Source organism: Cynocephalus volans, chromosome 8, assembly GCF_027409185.1.
Source record: "Cynocephalus volans isolate mCynVol1 chromosome 8, mCynVol1.pri, whole genome shotgun sequence".
Taxonomy (NCBI): Eukaryota; Metazoa; Chordata; class Mammalia; order Dermoptera; family Cynocephalidae; genus Cynocephalus; species Cynocephalus volans.
This window is the reverse complement of record NC_084467.1, coordinates 2,285,364-2,301,668: the sequence shown is the minus strand read 5'-3', so window position 1 is coordinate 2,301,668 and position 16,305 is coordinate 2,285,364. Positions and strand designations below refer to the sequence as shown.

Genomic DNA, 16,305 nt, shown 5'->3' with positions numbered 1-16,305 from the left:
GGTGGCGGGTGGTAGGTTGAGTTTGGGGGGCTCAGGCCAGCCCTGCCCAGCGTAGATTTATCAGGGCTGTGCAGCCTCTAGCCCTGGGGAGGGCAGGTGGGCAGCTGGGGCTAAGGGGCCTCTGTGTCCTACCCCAGCCCTGGAGGAGCCCACGGTGGACCTAGAGGTGCCCACGGTGGACCTAGAGGTCCAGCTGCCCTTTGTGCGGCCACTGCCCCACATCGCGGTGCTCCGGGACGAGCTGCCGCAGCTCTTCCAGGACGACTACGGCGGGGCCGACGAGGAGGAGGCGGAGTTGCGGGGCGAACACACACTCACAGAGAAGTTTGGTGAGTGGCAGCCCTAGCTGGGGGCCCCTGCTCTCAGGGACAGCAGCCAGCAACCCCTCGGGCCGGGCTGAGGTCTGCCCTGTGGTCTTGGGTGTGAGGAACGACCCCTGCGGTCGCCTTGTTTGACCAAGGCCCAAGTGTGAGCTGCTTGTTTAGTTTGCACGGCTTGTCCGGGGCTGGGCCTGGGCTGTTCCTAGGCTGTGTGGCTCTTCCTGGCCCCGCTGGGAGCCCTTGTGGGCTGAGGACATTCTGTGTGTCCTCTTCCCCGGCCTGAGGGCCTGAGCCCAGCTTCTGTGCCTGCTGAGCCCGGGCAGGGCCTGAGGCTGGTGTGAGGTACTGAGGCCCCTCTGCCTGGTCTGCCCCCAGTCTGCCTGGGTGACACCTTCGGCCACGACTGCAGCTTGACCTGCGATGACTGCAGGAACGGAGGGGTCTGCCTCCCGGGCCTGGATGGCTGTGACTGCCCAGAGGGCTGGACTGGGACCATCTGCAATCAGAGTGAGACTGCTGGGTGGGGGTCGGGGGGCCGGGCAGGGGCATCTGGACCGCAGGACCTGCGGCCGTCTGTTCGGCTTGACTCCTCCCCGCCAGCCCTGGGCAGAGGGGTCCACACGTTCCTTCCTTCCTTCTTTCATTTGTTCCTTTGACAAGTGTCCACTGACTGTCGCGTCCGTGCCAGGCACTGCTGTAGGTAGTGGGGTGCCCCAGGAACAAGCAAGCTGCGTGACACCCCCCATGTGGGGATGTCGGTCTCTAGAGGTCCTGCTACAAGCAAGCCAACAAATAACTGAGGCAGCGACGGGGGGAGTTGTCTGCTGAGGTCAGCTGGTGGGCGGGCCCCTCTGGCCCCATGTAGTTGGGACTGTCCTGCCTGTCTCCTGGTGGGAGCAAGTTAGCAGCTAAAGCGCATTTGAGAACTGTTCTCTGTCCAAAGCCTCAGGGGTGAACTGGAGGCCAGGGCTCTTCTCCAGGTCCCGGTGACTGTCTGTGAGGGTCTTCCTGTTGAAAGGGCAGGTCAGAGGGATGTGCGGGGGTGTGGGCACGCGGAGGGAGAGGAAGCAGTGATTGATTAGCGATGTCTGCCGTGACTGTGGGTGGCAGATGGGGTGCGCGTGCCTCACGGGTTTCTCCAGGAGGTTTCTGAGTGGGGCACCTTCAGCCCCAAGAGAGGGGTCTCACAGCGTCCGTGGCGAGCACTCCTGCTGGGTGGTGACCGTGCTGCTTCCCTGTTGGCCCCTTAGCTTGTCCTGAAGACACTTTTGGGAGGAACTGCAGCCTCTCCTGCAGCTGTGAGAACGGCGGGACCTGTGACCCTGTGACGGGGGCCTGCCGCTGCCCCCCGGGTGTCAGTGGAGCCCACTGCGAGGACGGTGCGTGCAGCCCCTCCTGGTGCCTCTGGAGTTGCCCCTGGGGAGTGAGGGAGGCAGGAGGCACCAGCCCTCAGCTGCCACCAGCTTCCACTGGAGTAGAGAAGGTAGCCCTGGGTGTCCCTCCTGGCCTCCTGGCTCCAGAGTGCCAGGCTGTTGAGGGGACGTGAGGCCCTTGAGAGAGAGGCATCGAGTTTTCATTGTTGCTAATTTTCTCGGGGCCTGACCATATCAGATGGTGAAGACTCAACAAAACAGCATTTTGGCATGGGTCCCCTTGATAGGTAGTGAGCCCCCCGTTCCTGGAAGCATTCAAGTGTGGCTGTAGGATGGCTGGGTGGGATTTGTAGAAGCAATCAGGCACAGGCCAGCGGCTGCCTGGGAGGGTGCCGATGTCCTTTCTAACTCTGAAGTTTCAGCATTTTTAGAGGAATTCGAGTCCACATAGTTTAAGTTTCCCAGGTGGCCAATATTCATCTCTGAGTCTTCAGACCTTTGAAATTCTGCCTCTTAGCCTGGAGAATGTAGCTCACGTATGGTAAACTTCCTGCCTGGGTGAGGTAGCCATCAGTGAACCTGTCCCTGACGCCCCTGGAGCTTTGTGGCTTGTGTGCGGAGCTCTGTGGGGCTGGCAGCCCCACACAGGGCTTCCTGCCTCTTCCCTCCCAGTCAGTGTCCCTGCCTTTCCTCCCTTTCAACCTGCCATTTCTGTCCTGTGGGAACTCACTGCCCGTTAGAGGCCATGTGAGGGGTGGGCTCTGTACGATCTCAGGGGCTCTGGCAGGTAAAGGGTCTGAGCCTTAAAGCTTCCGTTTTGCAGCATGCACGTGACCTGGGTCTCAGGCGGGGCCTGTGGGAGGGTCACCAGGCTCCCCAGAAGCTAAAATGTACCTGTGCAGGTGAACTGATGGAGGGGAGGCCCAGGGGAGGCCTGGCCAGCCAGTTTCAGGGACAGGGGACTCATCGAGCCCCTGCAGGAGCTCCCAGGCCCTGGTGTGCTGGGCTTGTGGCTACATCACTCTGGTCTCTGCCTGTGTCCTCACGTGGCCATCTCCTCCTTCTCTGCCTTCTCTTCTGTCTCAAATCTCTGTCTGCCTCTCTGAAAAGGACATTTGTTGCTGGATTTAGGGCCCACCTGGATAATGCAGGGTAGTCTCACTTTGAGATCCTAGGGATTCGGTCAAGGACATAGCTTTTGGGGCTGGGTCCACTACAACCCGTCAGCAGGAGGAAGGACCTGGGGCAGGATGGAGCCAGAGGGAAGCATCTTGGGAGGAAAAGTAAGAGGCCTTCTCCTGGCCCTGGGGCCTCCTGATGCCTGGGCCTGAGACACTGGCCAGCTGGGGCCATGTGTCCTTCCTGATCTGAGGTCCAGAGGTCGAGCTCGGTGACCTCTGTGGGACAGAAGTTAGGACACTGCAGTTGTGGGCCGGTTGCTGGAGAGAGTGGGGTGTGAGCCTTGAGCTTCTCTTAAGGGTTGGAGAGGAGTGTGCTCAGCCGCCTCCCTTGCCACAGACCCTGCGGGGACCAGCCAGCTGGGGACGCCACGTTCAGGAGGCTCGTCTCGTACCCCTGGCTTCTCCCCAGTCTGCATGAGGTCCTGAGGTGGCTGGTGGCCCCAAAGCCCTCTGGCCGTGTCCCCTGGCTCCCTTGCTGGGGGCTGAAGCCCCCTAGTGTCTCCTCACGTGGCACAGCCATGTGTGGGTGGGCTGGCAGCTCCCCACAGCGCTCACTGGGCCCTGCTGTCCCCCAGGCTGCCCCAAGGGCTTCTATGGCAAGCACTGTCACAAAAAATGCCACTGTGCCAACCGGGGTCGGTGCCACCGCCTCTATGGGGCCTGCCTCTGTGACCCAGGGCTCTACGGCCGCTTCTGCCATCTTGGTGAGTCCCACCGCCTCTGCCAGTGTCTGAGGTGGCCACAGAGGGTGGAGGGGACCATCCGTGCCTTACTGCCTGCAGCCGGTGTTGGGAGAGCACAGTGGGGCCCAGCTGGGGTGTGGGGTCTGGGGTCCGCCCACATCTGTGGACTCCAACCATGCCTAGGCTGGCCTCCAAGGTGTTGGGTGGGTGGTCCCAGCCTTGTGGTACCACCCAGCCCTGATCCAGGCAGGCAGGTGGACTGAAGGTGAAGGCAGGGGGCAGGTCTCCCACGGAAGCTTCTGGGGCATGGGGTTCATGCTGCCCTTTGGAGATTCCTGGCAGTGAGGCCAAGCCCTGAGCCCCGGCTGGGTCATCCTCTGCAGGGTCTGCAGACACTTGGGGAGGGAAGGGAAGGGGGCGCTGGGCTGGTAGAGGAAAGGCGGGTGAAGACAGCTCCTTCGGTCATTCTGTAAAAGGGCTGCTTAGAGTGGAGAAAGCTGGGATTTTCCCAGCTGGGAAGTGGTATGACCCGGGGCTTCTAAACCTCACCGAGACCCTGGTTCTTGTCTGTAAAGCGGGCACAGTTGTCCCCGCCCCCTGGGCAAGAGCAAGGTGCTGTGATTCCCAGACCTTGCCTGGAAGGGGCACAGCTGTGAGGGGCTCGTCACCATCACCCATGCTAGTCCAGGGCTGCGTGGAAACAGGGCCCTGGGGGGGGGCACCGTGGGTGGGCAGGACCCCTCACGGCTGTGTGGGTGCAGCCTGCCCGCCGTGGGCCTTCGGGCCGGGCTGCTCGGAGGAGTGCCGGTGCGTACAGCCCAACACGCAGTCGTGCGACAGGAAGGATGGCAGCTGCTCCTGCAAGGCGGGCTTCCGGGGCGAGCGGTGCCAGGACGGTGAGTGCACATGGGGGTGGGAGCAGGGAGGGTCCCGGGGTCCACGGGACCCGCTCACCCCTCCCACGCCCCTGCAGAGTGCGAGCCGGGCTTCTTCGGGCCGGGGTGCCGGCACGCGTGCACCTGCCCACCAGGTGTGGCTTGTGACCCTGTGAGTGGCGAATGTCGGAAGCAGTGTCCTGCCGGCTACCGGGGGGAGGACTGTGGCCAAGGTGAGTGGCTGGCCCCTGGGGCTCCCAGCGGTCCAGATCGTCTGGCCCGCCTTGGGAGGTGGTTCACAGAAGTGCTGCACAGCTGGAGGCTGTCGCCTGGTGACACCTTTACCTGCCCTTGTCACTGGTGGGTAAAGGTCAGCAGCAGTGTGGCCACCGGTCTGTGTTGTAGAGATGGCTCATGGCAGGAGCTGGTCTGTCTGCCTGGGGCCTGGTCCAGAGAAAGGGACCGGTGCCTCTCCAAAGTCCCGCACTCCCTCACTCTGTCACTGCACCCGAACACACTGAGCGTGTCGTGGGCTGGAGCGGGAGCAGGAGCTCCTCCTCGTGGGGTCTGCGCTGGAGGTGCAGCATGGGACAGCAATGAGAGCCCCTCCACATGGGTGTGCGGCCCACGCGTGTGAACAGGCACAGAGCCCAGGTGCCCCACATTCACATGGGGCAGAAGAGGAGGAGCCACCAGGTGTCCCTGGGAGGCCTGGCTGTCTGAAGCAGGGCTGGGGGGGCGCCCCAGTAACTCGAACCCTGACCCTGTGAGCAGCCCAGTGTGCATGGGGCTGGAGGCTGTGCCTATGGGCTGGAAGGGTGGGGCACCGTGGCTGTCACCGCCTGGAGGAAGAGGCCCAGATCCTCAGCCTGAGCCAGTAGGAGGTGGGGACCGTGGTGTGGACCTGGCCAAGCGCATAACTAGCCTGTCTGTCTGATGCGTGGGGCTGCAGGATGATGTCTCTAAAGCCATCATGTAGTCTCATGACCAGGACAGGAAATACCTAAGTGTTGTCATTGGCTCGTGGGGAAAGGAAAAAAGCCTTCAGCCTGAGTAACTGGACCGCTGCAGCAGGCGCTGACAGGGCTCGGCAGGTTGGTGCCTCCTTCGGCACAGCACACGTAGTCCACGCCTAGCCACGGGGGGCCTGTGGTGTGACCAGCATGACTGTGACCAGGGCTGGAGAAGAGCCGTGGGAGCCTGGTGCCAGCACCCCTCCTCTGCCCTCCTGGGGCTGCACCGTGGGGCCAACCTGGATTCTTAGGAGCTCTGTGGTCTCAGGCTGGCGTTCAGCAGCTCTGAGTTTCCGTTTCCCCATCTGCACAAGCGTCACGAGAGCTTGATGAATCATGCTGACACTGGACTGAGCCTCCTCCTGACTCACCCGGCATCTTCTCTCTGCCCCACCACCCCTGTCCCAGCCCCAAACACTCACACACATATAACACATGCATGTATGTGCACACATGCATGGGCATGCACACACGCATGCACATGCATATACACAGATGCACACATTTACACATGCATGCACACATACATGGAGGTACTCATGCACAATGCACACACACATGTATATACACAGATGCATATGTGTGGACCTGCACACATGCATGCACATGCATGCAGGCAGACACACATATGCATGCGCACACATACACACATGCAGACAGACACATGTGCCCACACACAATTATACACACAGGATGCACGTTTGCAGCTCCCCTCCCCTGATGCCTGTGACCCTTTTAGACTGTCCCCCTTCATGCAGGGGACAGCGAGGAGGCCCCCCCACAAAAGCGCCCCCAGCATTTCTCTGGCAGCTTCTTTGCTAAGGCCAGAAAGGGCCTTTCGGCCCCAGCCCTCCCCACTGTCTTTTTTTTCTTTACTTTTTTTTCTTAAAGCCTCCAGTGCCCTGAGGATGAGCCACAGGAATGACACTCAGTTTATAGAAATGGTGGGCTCCTGCTTGTTGTTAGGTCTGGAAACGGTTACTGCCTCAAACATGTGTCTGCCCCCAGTTAGTGGAGGGGGGTCCCTGAGGCCTGGTGGGGCTGCTTCAGCCACACAGTTGCGTGTGCTGTGCCAGGGCCCCGTGCACACCTGTGTGCTGGGCTCAGAGTCCTGCTGACGTGCTGGTGTCCCTGGTGGGTGCGCACGGGGATGGGCCCTCGTAACACGGACTCACCATGGTGTCTGTTCCCAGAGCCCCTCTCAGGCCTCCAGGCCCAGGCCTGGAACCCTGCCCATCCTGCTGACTCCTTCTCAGGGCTCTCAGCCCCACTGTGGGGCACGTTGACCCATGGGCTCTGTGATTCTTTGGATGTGGAGTGTGGGGCTCTCGTAGCCCACCCTCCTGAGGCTCCCACGAAGGCCCAGGGAGGGGTTTTGTGCCAGCAGCAGGCCGGGCCCCAGAGTGGCCATTCCACACCATGCTGGGCAGGCAAGAAGCCTTCTCTGCCACCCAGAGCTCTGGCTCTAGCCTCTCGCTCTGCTGTTCTGGGGTGGGGAGGCCGAGGCCAGGCCCTGGGGCCAGGACAGGTGTGGGGAATGTGGAGGGAGGCTCTGCCAGCCCGAGCTGCTGGGCCCTCCTTGGGGCGGGGCCCTACTCCGTAGCACCCACCTTGTTTCCTGAGGCCTGCAGCGGGCCCAGGGCCTGCCTGCTCCTCCTCTCAGGATGCTCGGACTCTTTGGCCTCTGTTCTCCCCAGTGTCTCACTGACCTGCTGGGTGGAGGGAAGAGACTCCAGGCCGCCAGGGCCCCCACGCTCTTAGTGTGCAGAGCACTCTGTCTGCTGCACCTTCTCGATCCTGTCCTGCAGGGAGGGGCCCCGGATCTGGGTGTAAAGTGGGTGGATGCAGGCCGTGCCCCCAGCCCCTGGGGCTGAGTCCTGTGAGGAGCTCCCAGTTGGGTGGGGCAGGGGAGTGAGAGGGGCTGGGCTGGCACCCCCAGGTGAGGGGCACTGACCTGGCCAGCAGAGGTCTTGGGGGGGCAGACCTCGGTCGAGGTGGAAGGAGGGTAGAGAGCAGCCTGCCCTGTCCTCCTGGGAGCTCTCCAGGGTCCTGGACAGCTGAGGCATGCGCTGCTCCTGCCCCTCTATGTCCAAGAGACCACCCTTCACCCCCTCCCTGCCCATTCCTGTGACCTGTCCTGGTCACCCTGGGTGCCCCAGCTGTGTGCCACAGACCCTCCGGAGCTTGAGCTGGAGCAGGTGCCAGGGTGGGGGGCACACTTACCAGGAGCCCCTGTAGGGGAGAGGTTTGGGTTGAGCAGCTCTGCATGGGATGGCTGAGGCCCTTCCTGCTTCTGCAGAGTGCCCAGCAGGGACGTTCGGTGTGAACTGCTCGGGCTCCTGCTCCTGTCAGGGAGCCCCCTGCCACCGGGTTATGGGGCAGTGCCTGTGCCCGCCAGGGAGGACAGGGGAAGACTGCGGGGCAGGTGAGTGACAGTGGTCCCCAGTCCCCTTCTCCCTGGGCTGCACGACTCCAGAGGGCCAGTTTTGGGCCAGGTTTGGGGACCCCAGCCCTGCAGATCCCAGGCCCGTCTACAGCAATTTCGAGAGTGCACGGTTATTGGACCGTGGGTACGGGAGTGGGGGTCCACAGCTGCCCAGCTAAGCCCCCAGGCCTGTGGTTTACCTCCTGGCTACTTGTGTCTGTACAGGGGTCTCCCCGTCTCTCTAACGGGCTTCCCATTTTGCCTGTGTGTGGGCAGCCTGTAGCCCCAGGAGGTGTGCAGGGCTTCCAGTGACCCAGGAAGCTCCCCTGTCCTGGGCAGGCTTGGATGGTAACAGCGGTTCCCCATCCTGGGCCATAGCACGAGGGCATCTGGGCTGTGCCAGGCACAGGTTTACCTACATGTCTAGCAAGGGCAGCTGGGGGATACTGACTGGCCATGGGGGGCCCTAGATTGTCCCGAGGGCCGCTGGGGGCTTGGCTGCCAGGAGATCTGCCCCATGTGTGAACATGGCACTGGCTGTGACCCCGAGACTGGAGCCTGCCTGTGCCGCCCGGGCTTCGTTGGCTCCCGCTGCCAGGACGGTGAGTGTGGGTCGAGCCCTGACCTCAGCCGCTGCGAGGTGTTCGTGGCCCCCTCGCTCACCCCTGCGCTCTGCCTGCAGCATGCCCAGCAGGCTGGTTTGGGCCTGGCTGCCAGATGAGGTGCTCTTGTGCCAACGACGGGCACTGCCACCCAGCCACGGGACGCTGCAGCTGTGCCCCCGGGTGGACCGGCCTCAGCTGCCAGAGAGGTACGGGAGCCCTCTTCACCCTGGAGAAGCCTCCACCCAGCACCCAGGAGGCTTGGAGGCCAGCAGCAGGCCCCACCCTGTCCTGAGCTGCCCCTGTGCCCATACCTGGCAGGGGTGACCCAGGGCTCTGTTGCAGCCTGTGACAGCGAGCACTGGGGACCCGACTGCAGCTACCCCTGCAACTGCAGCGCAGGCCACGGGAGCTGCGACACCACCAGTGGCCTGTGCCTGTGTGAGGCCGGCTATGTGGGCCCGCGGTGCGAGCAGCGTGAGTCCTGGCTTGGCCTTTGGCCATGCACACCCACCCCCGAGCACACACATGCACGAACACACATGCCTGCTCACATGTATGCATGTGCACACGTGCACTGCCACTGGGGACCCTGGCTCTACCTTCCTGTCCTCACCTGAGCTTCCTCAGCTCCCCCTCCACAGCCTGGACCAAGTCCCCACTCTCCCACCTGCCCACACCAGACATAAGACTTACCTGGAGCACAGGCCGGGAGGGGCAGGGCCTGTCCCACCCCCACAGGACACCTGGCATCTGGGGGTGGGGAGATGGTGGCTTAGGGCTGGGGGCCATGCCCTTCAGTGCGTGCTTCCTAAGGCGGGGTTGGCGGGCCTGGGGCAGGTGGTCCTACAGGCAGCCCATGTGAGGACCCCTACCCTAAATGTGTAGCCTAGGGGCTTCATGCTGCAATGCTCCTAGCTGGGGGTGGGGCATGCATGTGAGTGAGCCAAGCCCCCTGGGTAAGGGGAGGTTTCTTGAGCCAGGCCCTGCCCCACTGCCCGGGGCCCTAACTGGGGATGGTGGCAAAACCAGGTGGGGCTGGGTCAGCCTCTCGGAATCTGGCTGACGCTGAGCCAGGGCTGCGTGTCTCAGGGTGTCCCCAGGGCCACTTCGGGCCTGGCTGTGAGCGGCAGTGCCTGTGTGAGCACGGGGCAGCCTGTGACCACGTCAGCGGGGCCTGCACCTGCCCGGCCGGCTGGAGGGGAACCTTCTGCGAGCGTGGTGAGCCGGGGTACAGGCCGGGCATGGGCCAGGGGCCTCGAGTGTGGGGCAGAGTCCCCTGGATCTTGGGCACCTCCCCATCACCTCCTTTGTCTGCAGCCTGCCCGGCCGGCTTCTTCGGGTTGGACTGCCGCAGCGCCTGCAACTGCACCGCGGGAGCCGCCTGCGATGCCGTGAGTGGCTCCTGCTTCTGCCCCGCCGGCCGCCGTGGCCCCCGCTGCAGCCAGAGTGCGTGAGGTCCCTGCTCAGCCCCGGGTACTGCAGGAGGGGGCGCCAGGTCCTCCATGGGAGAGTCGCTTCTGGGTCCCGTCCTGGGTGTCCAAAGCTGCCAGGCGGCCACCCTGAGAACACTGCTTGCCCACAAGGCTGTAGTGTTGGTCCCTTTTTGTGGCCGCTCTGCTGAGTGGGTGACCTAAGGCAGAGGGAGAGTAGAATTGAGCACGGCAGCCCCAGGGACCCTGGCACGTCTGCCCAGCTGCCTGAGATCTCCCAATGCGGCTGCTCCCGGGGTCCCTTCTGCGCCAGGCCCCTGACCGCCCATCTCCACCTGCAGCCTGCCCAGCTCTAACCTACGGGCACAACTGCAGCCAGGCCTGCATCTGCTTTAACGGGGCATCCTGTGACCCCGTCCATGGGCAGTGCCGCTGTGCCCCTGGCTGGATGGGGCCTACCTGCCTGCAGGGTGAGTCCAGAAGTCCAGAGAGCAGGGTCCAGGCTTGGAGGAGGACATTTGCCTCTTGCTGGGCCTGCATGGGGTCACGTGGGAGTGGGAGGCTAGGGTGGATGGAAACCTCACCTGGAGCAGTAGGCAGGGAGGGGAGGGGCCTGCGGCACCCCATAGAACACCTGGGGGGGGAAGTGGTGGCTTAGGACTGAGAAGACACCCTTCAGTGTGTGCCCCCCAAAGCCAGGATGGTGGGTGTAGGGTGGGCCTGGGGTAGGTAATCATGGCAGTAGCCCCAGGCAACACTCCTGTCCTCAAATTGCGATGTTGGGCCTTGGGATGGCTGGAGAGCCCACTGAATCATGGGGGCCCCGCTGGCTGGACGCTACAGGTGGCTGCCTTCCCGCTCTCCCCTGCCCCCAGCCTGCCCCACCGGCCTGTACGGCGAGGACTGTCGACATTCCTGCCTCTGCCAGAACGGAGGGACCTGCGACCCTGTCTCAGGCCACTGTGAATGCTCAGAGGGCTGGGCTGGCCTGGCCTGTGAGAACGGTGAGCAGAGGTGGCAGAGGTGGACGTGCCGGTGTGGTCCTACCCGGCGGCCTAGGAGGGCTCCTGGTTTCAGGCGGCAGTGTCCTGGGAGTGGCCAAGGGCACCTCTCCTTGCAAGGCTAGTCCTTAAGGACACAGGAACCAGGGCTCAGGTGCAGGAAGCACAGGCCAGTGTCTCCTGAGTCTGCGGGGACAGCCCTGTTCCAGGAGGCGGGACCCTCACCCTTGTCCCCGTCCCTATAGAGTGCCTCCCTGGGCGCTTCGGAGCTGGCTGCCAACACAGCTGCAGCTGCGAAAACGATGGCCTCTGTGACCGGCACACGGGCCGCTGCCTCTGCCTGGCTGGCTGGACTGGGGACAAGTGCCAGAGCTGTGAGTAGGGCGGGGGCGTCTGGGAGTCCTTGCTGGGGTCAAGGGGTGGTCTCAGCCTCACTCCAGGGCGAGGGACCATGGCCCAGGGTGGGACCTCACCCAGGTGGTCAGTTGTGAGGCAGAGGGCGGGGGCTCATGTCTGAGCTGTCAGGGGTCCCCTCTGGGAGGGTCTTGACCCAGAAAGCTGCTTGACAGGGGTGGGGGCTGCTGCTTTGAGCTAGTGGGGGTGTGTGTTGGCCCCTGGACGGGTCTCTAGTGAGCAGGGATGTGTGATGCTCTCGCTGGGGGTGGGAGCACAGTTCCCATCTAGCGACTCCAGAGAGGGACACTTTCACCCCCTTGGTCTGAAGCTTGTGCTGGCTGGGGGTCTCGCTTAGTGGGCAGCGGGCCTTAGCCTCTGTACCCGCAGGGCCTTGTCACCCAGCAGGGCTGAGCCCCTTCAGAGCCTCCGGGAGGGGGCGTCAGGGTGGACGCTGCCACGTTCATCCCCAGCTCCAGCCTCCCACCGGGGCTCGGGCTCACCAGCCCCTCTTCCACCCCGGGGGCAGTCCAGGCCGCCCCCTGCTCAGAGCTCAGGCCCTGGGGCTGCTGTCAGTGGGAGGCCTGGGCTGACGCAGCTCAGCCGCTGCTGGACCCTCAGGCTGGCCCAGGGTGTTCATGTCTCCCTTCGCCCACACGGCCCTCTCCCGTTCTCGTTGGCTCCCAATGGAGACCGCAGGACTCAGCCCTCCCATCCGTCTGCTTTGCCACAGCCTGTGCCGAGGGCACGTTTGGAGCTCGCTGTGAGGAGCGCTGTGCCTGTCGGCGGGGAGCCACCTGCCACCACATCACCGGGGCCTGCCTCTGTCCCCCAGGATGGAGGGGCTTGCGGTGTGAGAATGGTGAGCCCAGCCCCCAGCTCAGCCAGCACTGGGGACCAGCTGCCCGGGGCAGGGGTGGTCCTACACAGTGACTGCCCCGAGCCCTCCCTGGCCCAAGGGTGCCCCACTGTCCCCCACCTGCAACCCTGCCCAGCCACATCCTTCCCGCAGCCTGTCCACGCGGCTGGTTCGGAGAGGCCTGTGGCCAGCGCTGCCACTGCCCGCCTGGTGCCCCCTGCCACCACGTCACCGGGGAGTGCCGCTGTCCACCCGGCTTCACTGGGCCCGGCTGCGAGCAGGGTAGGTTCTCCCACAAACCTTTACCCACAGAGAGGGCCAGGCGGGGTGACTCCTGGGGCTGGGCCAGGACCAACCCCCGTCCTGCCTGCTCCCAGCCTGTCTGCCTGGCACCTTTGGGGAGGACTGTGGGCGCATGTGCCGGTGTCCCGGCGAGAACCAGGCCTGCCATCCCACCACGGGGGCCTGCATGTGTGCTGCTGGCTACCATGGCACCGGCTGCCAGCAACGTGAGTGCCATCCGTGCCCACCCTGCTGGGCCCCCGGCCCCCAGTCCTCAGGAAGGCCCCTGTCTGAGGGGGTGGAAGGTGGGGTGTATGGGGGCCTCACGGGAGTTGCCTTGCTGCGTTTAGGGGTGCCAGGGGCAGTCTCCAGTCCCCCAGCCCCTGGCAGCTGTCCCCTGTCCCTGCAGGATGCCCGCCTGGGTGGTACGGGCCAGGCTGTGAGCAGCTGTGTGGGTGTCTCAACGGGGGCTCCTGCGATGCGGCCACGGGGGCCTGCCGCTGCCCCACCGGGTTCCTTGGGGCCAACTGCAGCCTCAGTGAGTGGCCAGGTGGCAGGGCTGAGCAGTCCTCTTTGTGTCTCCGGTGGGCAGGGCACTGCCAGCCAGCCAGAACCTGAACTGCCCACCTCCCTGCCCTTTCCACCCCTTCTGCTGGGCCTGGCCCCGGGCTGCTGCTGCTCCCTGGCAGGAAGGGCCCACAGCCCTGGGGGTGTCCGTGTGATCCCACCCGTCCTCTGGCCAACTCCCGCCCAGCCTTGGGCTGTGCTCAGCAGGACCTGGGAATGTCCAGGGCAGAGGGAGCACTACTGTGCACGAGTGTCCTGCCGAGCGAGGGGCCTTTTCCTGGGTCATGTCAGCACTTTCCCTGTCTGGGACCCAGGTGGAGCTGGTGGGGGCAGGGTGGGAGTGGGGTGAGTCCCTGCAGCACAGGCCAGCTGGCCTCCTGTGGAGGAGATGCTGTGGTGGGCGGGGCATGGGAGCCGGCCGACTCCACCTTGTCTCGGGCAGACACAGAGTCCCTGTAGCTCTCCCGGCCCCCATCTCGCCTTGGGGGCTGGCACTGCAGGAGGGAAGGTGGCCTTCCTCACCTGCTCCCTCCCCGGCAGCCTGTCCACAGGGCCGCTTCGGCCCCAACTGTGCCCATGTGTGCGTGTGTGGGCAGGGGGCGTCCTGCGACCCTGTGACCGGCACCTGCATCTGTCCCCCGGGGAGGGCCGGCGTCCACTGTGAGCACGGTAAGTGCTGCTTCAGGGGACGGGGCACGTCAGCACTTTTCAGAGCTTGCTTGATTAGCCATGGGAGAGGCCAGTGGGGGGAACCCAGACCCCAGGGGTACATTCACACCAGCATTGCCGTTGGAGACCCAGGAGGCCCTGGGGTTAAGAAGCAGGTGCCCTTGCTGGTGTTGACAGTGCTGCCCCACTCGTGGGGACAGACTGTCCCCTGCCACCCCAAGCCCTGTCTTGACTGCCTGAGTCCCCGAGGCTCAGGCTCCTGAGTGACCTGTCCACGTCCCTGCGGCTAGTGGGGGTTGCAGGTTCCGACCCACAGCCCTGCTGGCCCCTAGCAGGAGGGGTCTGTCAGCTGTTTTCTGTCTGGGGATGGAGTCAGCTTCCTGGCTGATGTCCCCTTGGAAGAGGGTCCTCCTGGCCCTTTTCACCAGGCCTGTGGACCAGGGACCCCAGTTAGGGGGAAACCTGGAGCACAGGCCAAAGTGGATAAATGGGGTGGACACCGGGGGCGGCTGTGGCGACTCCTGGTCATGATGACACACCCAGTCCCCACAGCCACATCCACAGCCTCGCGGCCTGGCCCCCACTCTCAGTCCTTGTCGGGGGGCTGCCACCCCCACCACAAGTCCTTAGCGTGGGGGATGCTTGGAAGCTGGCAGCAGCAAAGGATCAGAAGCCAGGGACCAGGCTCCAGCCAGGACACAGTGGCCCTGCCTCACTCCTAGGAAGGACGACAGCCATCGGGTTAGTCAGCAGATGTCAGGTCATAAACAGGAGGGCCACAGAGGAGCCACCTCTGAGTTCACGGATGTCCAACCGTGCTGCTTCTCGGGTCTGGAGGATGTTTGCTTCCAAGATGGGCCTGTGCACAGCACGCCACCGCCTCCAGGAAGACTTCCCTGACCCCTACCCACCAGCTGGGCAGCTGCTCAGATTCCCTGGAAGGTCTCGGCCTGTTTGTCACCGAGTCATCCTCAGTACCTCGACCAGGACTGGGGGTGTTGCCTGGGACCATGAGTGAATGAACAGGGCTGTTTGGGGACGTTCTGGGCAGCTCTTGCCTTCCACCTCCCAGGCTGTGCCCAGGACCGGTTTGGCGTGGGCTGCGAGCGCAAGTGCGTCTGCAGAAACGGGGGCCGCTGCAACGCCGCCAACGGCAGCTGCTCCTGTGGCCTGGGCTGGACGGGGCCACACTGCGAGCTGGGTGTGTGGTGCCGGCTGGGCATGGAGGGAGGGCCGTGCCCTGGGCTGGGGGACCAGTCCTGGAGGGGAGGGGCTTGGGAGCCTTGAGCGGAGCTCCTGGGCTGCCTTAGGGCTGGGCAAGGCTCCCGGCATCACCTGAATCAGGCTAGTGCCTGAGGGACTGTTCCTCTTGGCCCCCATCCTTCCTACCCTCTCCCAGCCTGTCCCCCTGGGCGCTACGGAGCTGCCTGCCGCCTGGAGTGTTCCTGTCACAACAACGGCACGTGTGAGCCCACCACGGGGGCCTGTCACTGTGGCCCGGGCTTCTATGGCCAGGCCTGTGAGCACTGTGAGTCTGGGGCCCGGACCCCTGCCCGATTGGGCCGCTGCAGGCAGCTGTCCATCCATCTGGAGGATCTGGGGGGCTGGGGCTGGGAGCAGGGGCTGGGGAGGAACGAGGAAGCGTGGAAGGGGGCTTCTCGTGGGGCCCCCATCCTCAGTCCTTTGCTCCCTCTGGACAAACTGGAGGTTTCTGCTGCCTGCCCTCGGCTCGCTCTGACTAGGGTCCTCCTTCAGCCTGTCCGCCTGGCTTCCATGGTGCTGGCTGCCAGGCAGCGTGTGAGTGTCAGCACGGAGCCCCTTGTGACCCCATCAGCGGCCAGTGCCTCTGCTCTGCTGGCTTCCAGGGCCAGTTCTGCGAGAGGGGTGAGTGCTCCATGCCCCCACGGGCTACTCATCCTGTTCCCCCCAACCCTGGCCCTGTCTAGTCCAGATGCAGGACAGGAGGGTGATACTGACCCGTTGCCCCCACCAGGGTGCGAGCCAGGCTCATTCGGAGAGGGCTGCCGCCAACGGTGTGTCTGTGACAGGGAGGCACCCTGTGATCCTGTCACTGGCCTCTGCCTTTGCCCTCCAGGATCCACAGGAGCAATGTGTGAGCTGGGTGAGTCTGGGGTATTGCCAGGAGGGGGATGTGGGTGTGGATCTCCATCGGTGGCCAGTATCAACTGCGTTCGTTGAGCCTGTCTGTGCCAGCCCCAGGCTGAGCACTGTGCCCTTCCAGGGCCTCTGCATCTGGTGGGGGTGACACTACTGGGACATGTGTGAACAAAGTGCTCCTGCTGGAGCTGTCAGGGCCAGACCCTGCCCTGTGGCCACCCACTGAGTCCCCAGGAGGCCTCCCCAGGGCCGGGGGCTGCTGTCACAAGAGAAAGCCCCAGTTAGGTGCAAAGACTTCTGTGATCTGCCAGCCGGGTCTGGGGGCATCGAGGGAGCTGTGAGCCCTGCGGAAGAGAGGGCCCACCTGAGGACAGGAGGGGCCGTCCTGCTTGGGCTGCACACTGACCTCCTTGTGGCTTTTGGGTCTGTTGTGCCCTGGAGGGAGTGTCCCCAAGCACTAGGCTTTCTTTGCCCCCCCGGGGGTTTGTGATTCTGGGTATGTGCCCAGAGT

At 64.2% G+C, this 16,305-nt stretch overlaps 1 protein-coding gene across 1 annotated transcript in view; it reads left to right on the top strand.

The window, feature by feature from the left end:
- MEGF6 (multiple EGF like domains 6) overlaps window positions 1-16,305 on the top strand; it is a 113,553-nt gene that overhangs the window by 87,727 nt on the left and 9,521 nt on the right. The window contains exons 12-35 of the mRNA XM_063105686.1: window positions 138-329; window positions 696-827; window positions 1,571-1,699; window positions 3,450-3,578; window positions 4,319-4,453; window positions 4,531-4,665; window positions 7,745-7,870; window positions 8,341-8,472; window positions 8,553-8,681; window positions 8,818-8,949; window positions 9,565-9,693; window positions 9,793-9,921; window positions 10,247-10,375; window positions 10,781-10,909; window positions 11,152-11,280; window positions 12,033-12,161; window positions 12,312-12,440; window positions 12,536-12,667; window positions 12,850-12,978; window positions 13,548-13,676; window positions 14,749-14,877; window positions 15,076-15,204; window positions 15,432-15,560; window positions 15,670-15,798. Of these exons, the coding sequence (XP_062961756.1) occupies window positions 138-329; window positions 696-827; window positions 1,571-1,699; window positions 3,450-3,578; window positions 4,319-4,453; window positions 4,531-4,665; window positions 7,745-7,870; window positions 8,341-8,472; window positions 8,553-8,681; window positions 8,818-8,949; window positions 9,565-9,693; window positions 9,793-9,921; window positions 10,247-10,375; window positions 10,781-10,909; window positions 11,152-11,280; window positions 12,033-12,161; window positions 12,312-12,440; window positions 12,536-12,667; window positions 12,850-12,978; window positions 13,548-13,676; window positions 14,749-14,877; window positions 15,076-15,204; window positions 15,432-15,560; window positions 15,670-15,798 (3,180 nt within the window). The remainder of the gene's footprint in view (window positions 1-137; window positions 330-695; window positions 828-1,570; window positions 1,700-3,449; window positions 3,579-4,318; window positions 4,454-4,530; window positions 4,666-7,744; window positions 7,871-8,340; window positions 8,473-8,552; window positions 8,682-8,817; window positions 8,950-9,564; window positions 9,694-9,792; window positions 9,922-10,246; window positions 10,376-10,780; window positions 10,910-11,151; window positions 11,281-12,032; window positions 12,162-12,311; window positions 12,441-12,535; window positions 12,668-12,849; window positions 12,979-13,547; window positions 13,677-14,748; window positions 14,878-15,075; window positions 15,205-15,431; window positions 15,561-15,669; window positions 15,799-16,305) is intronic.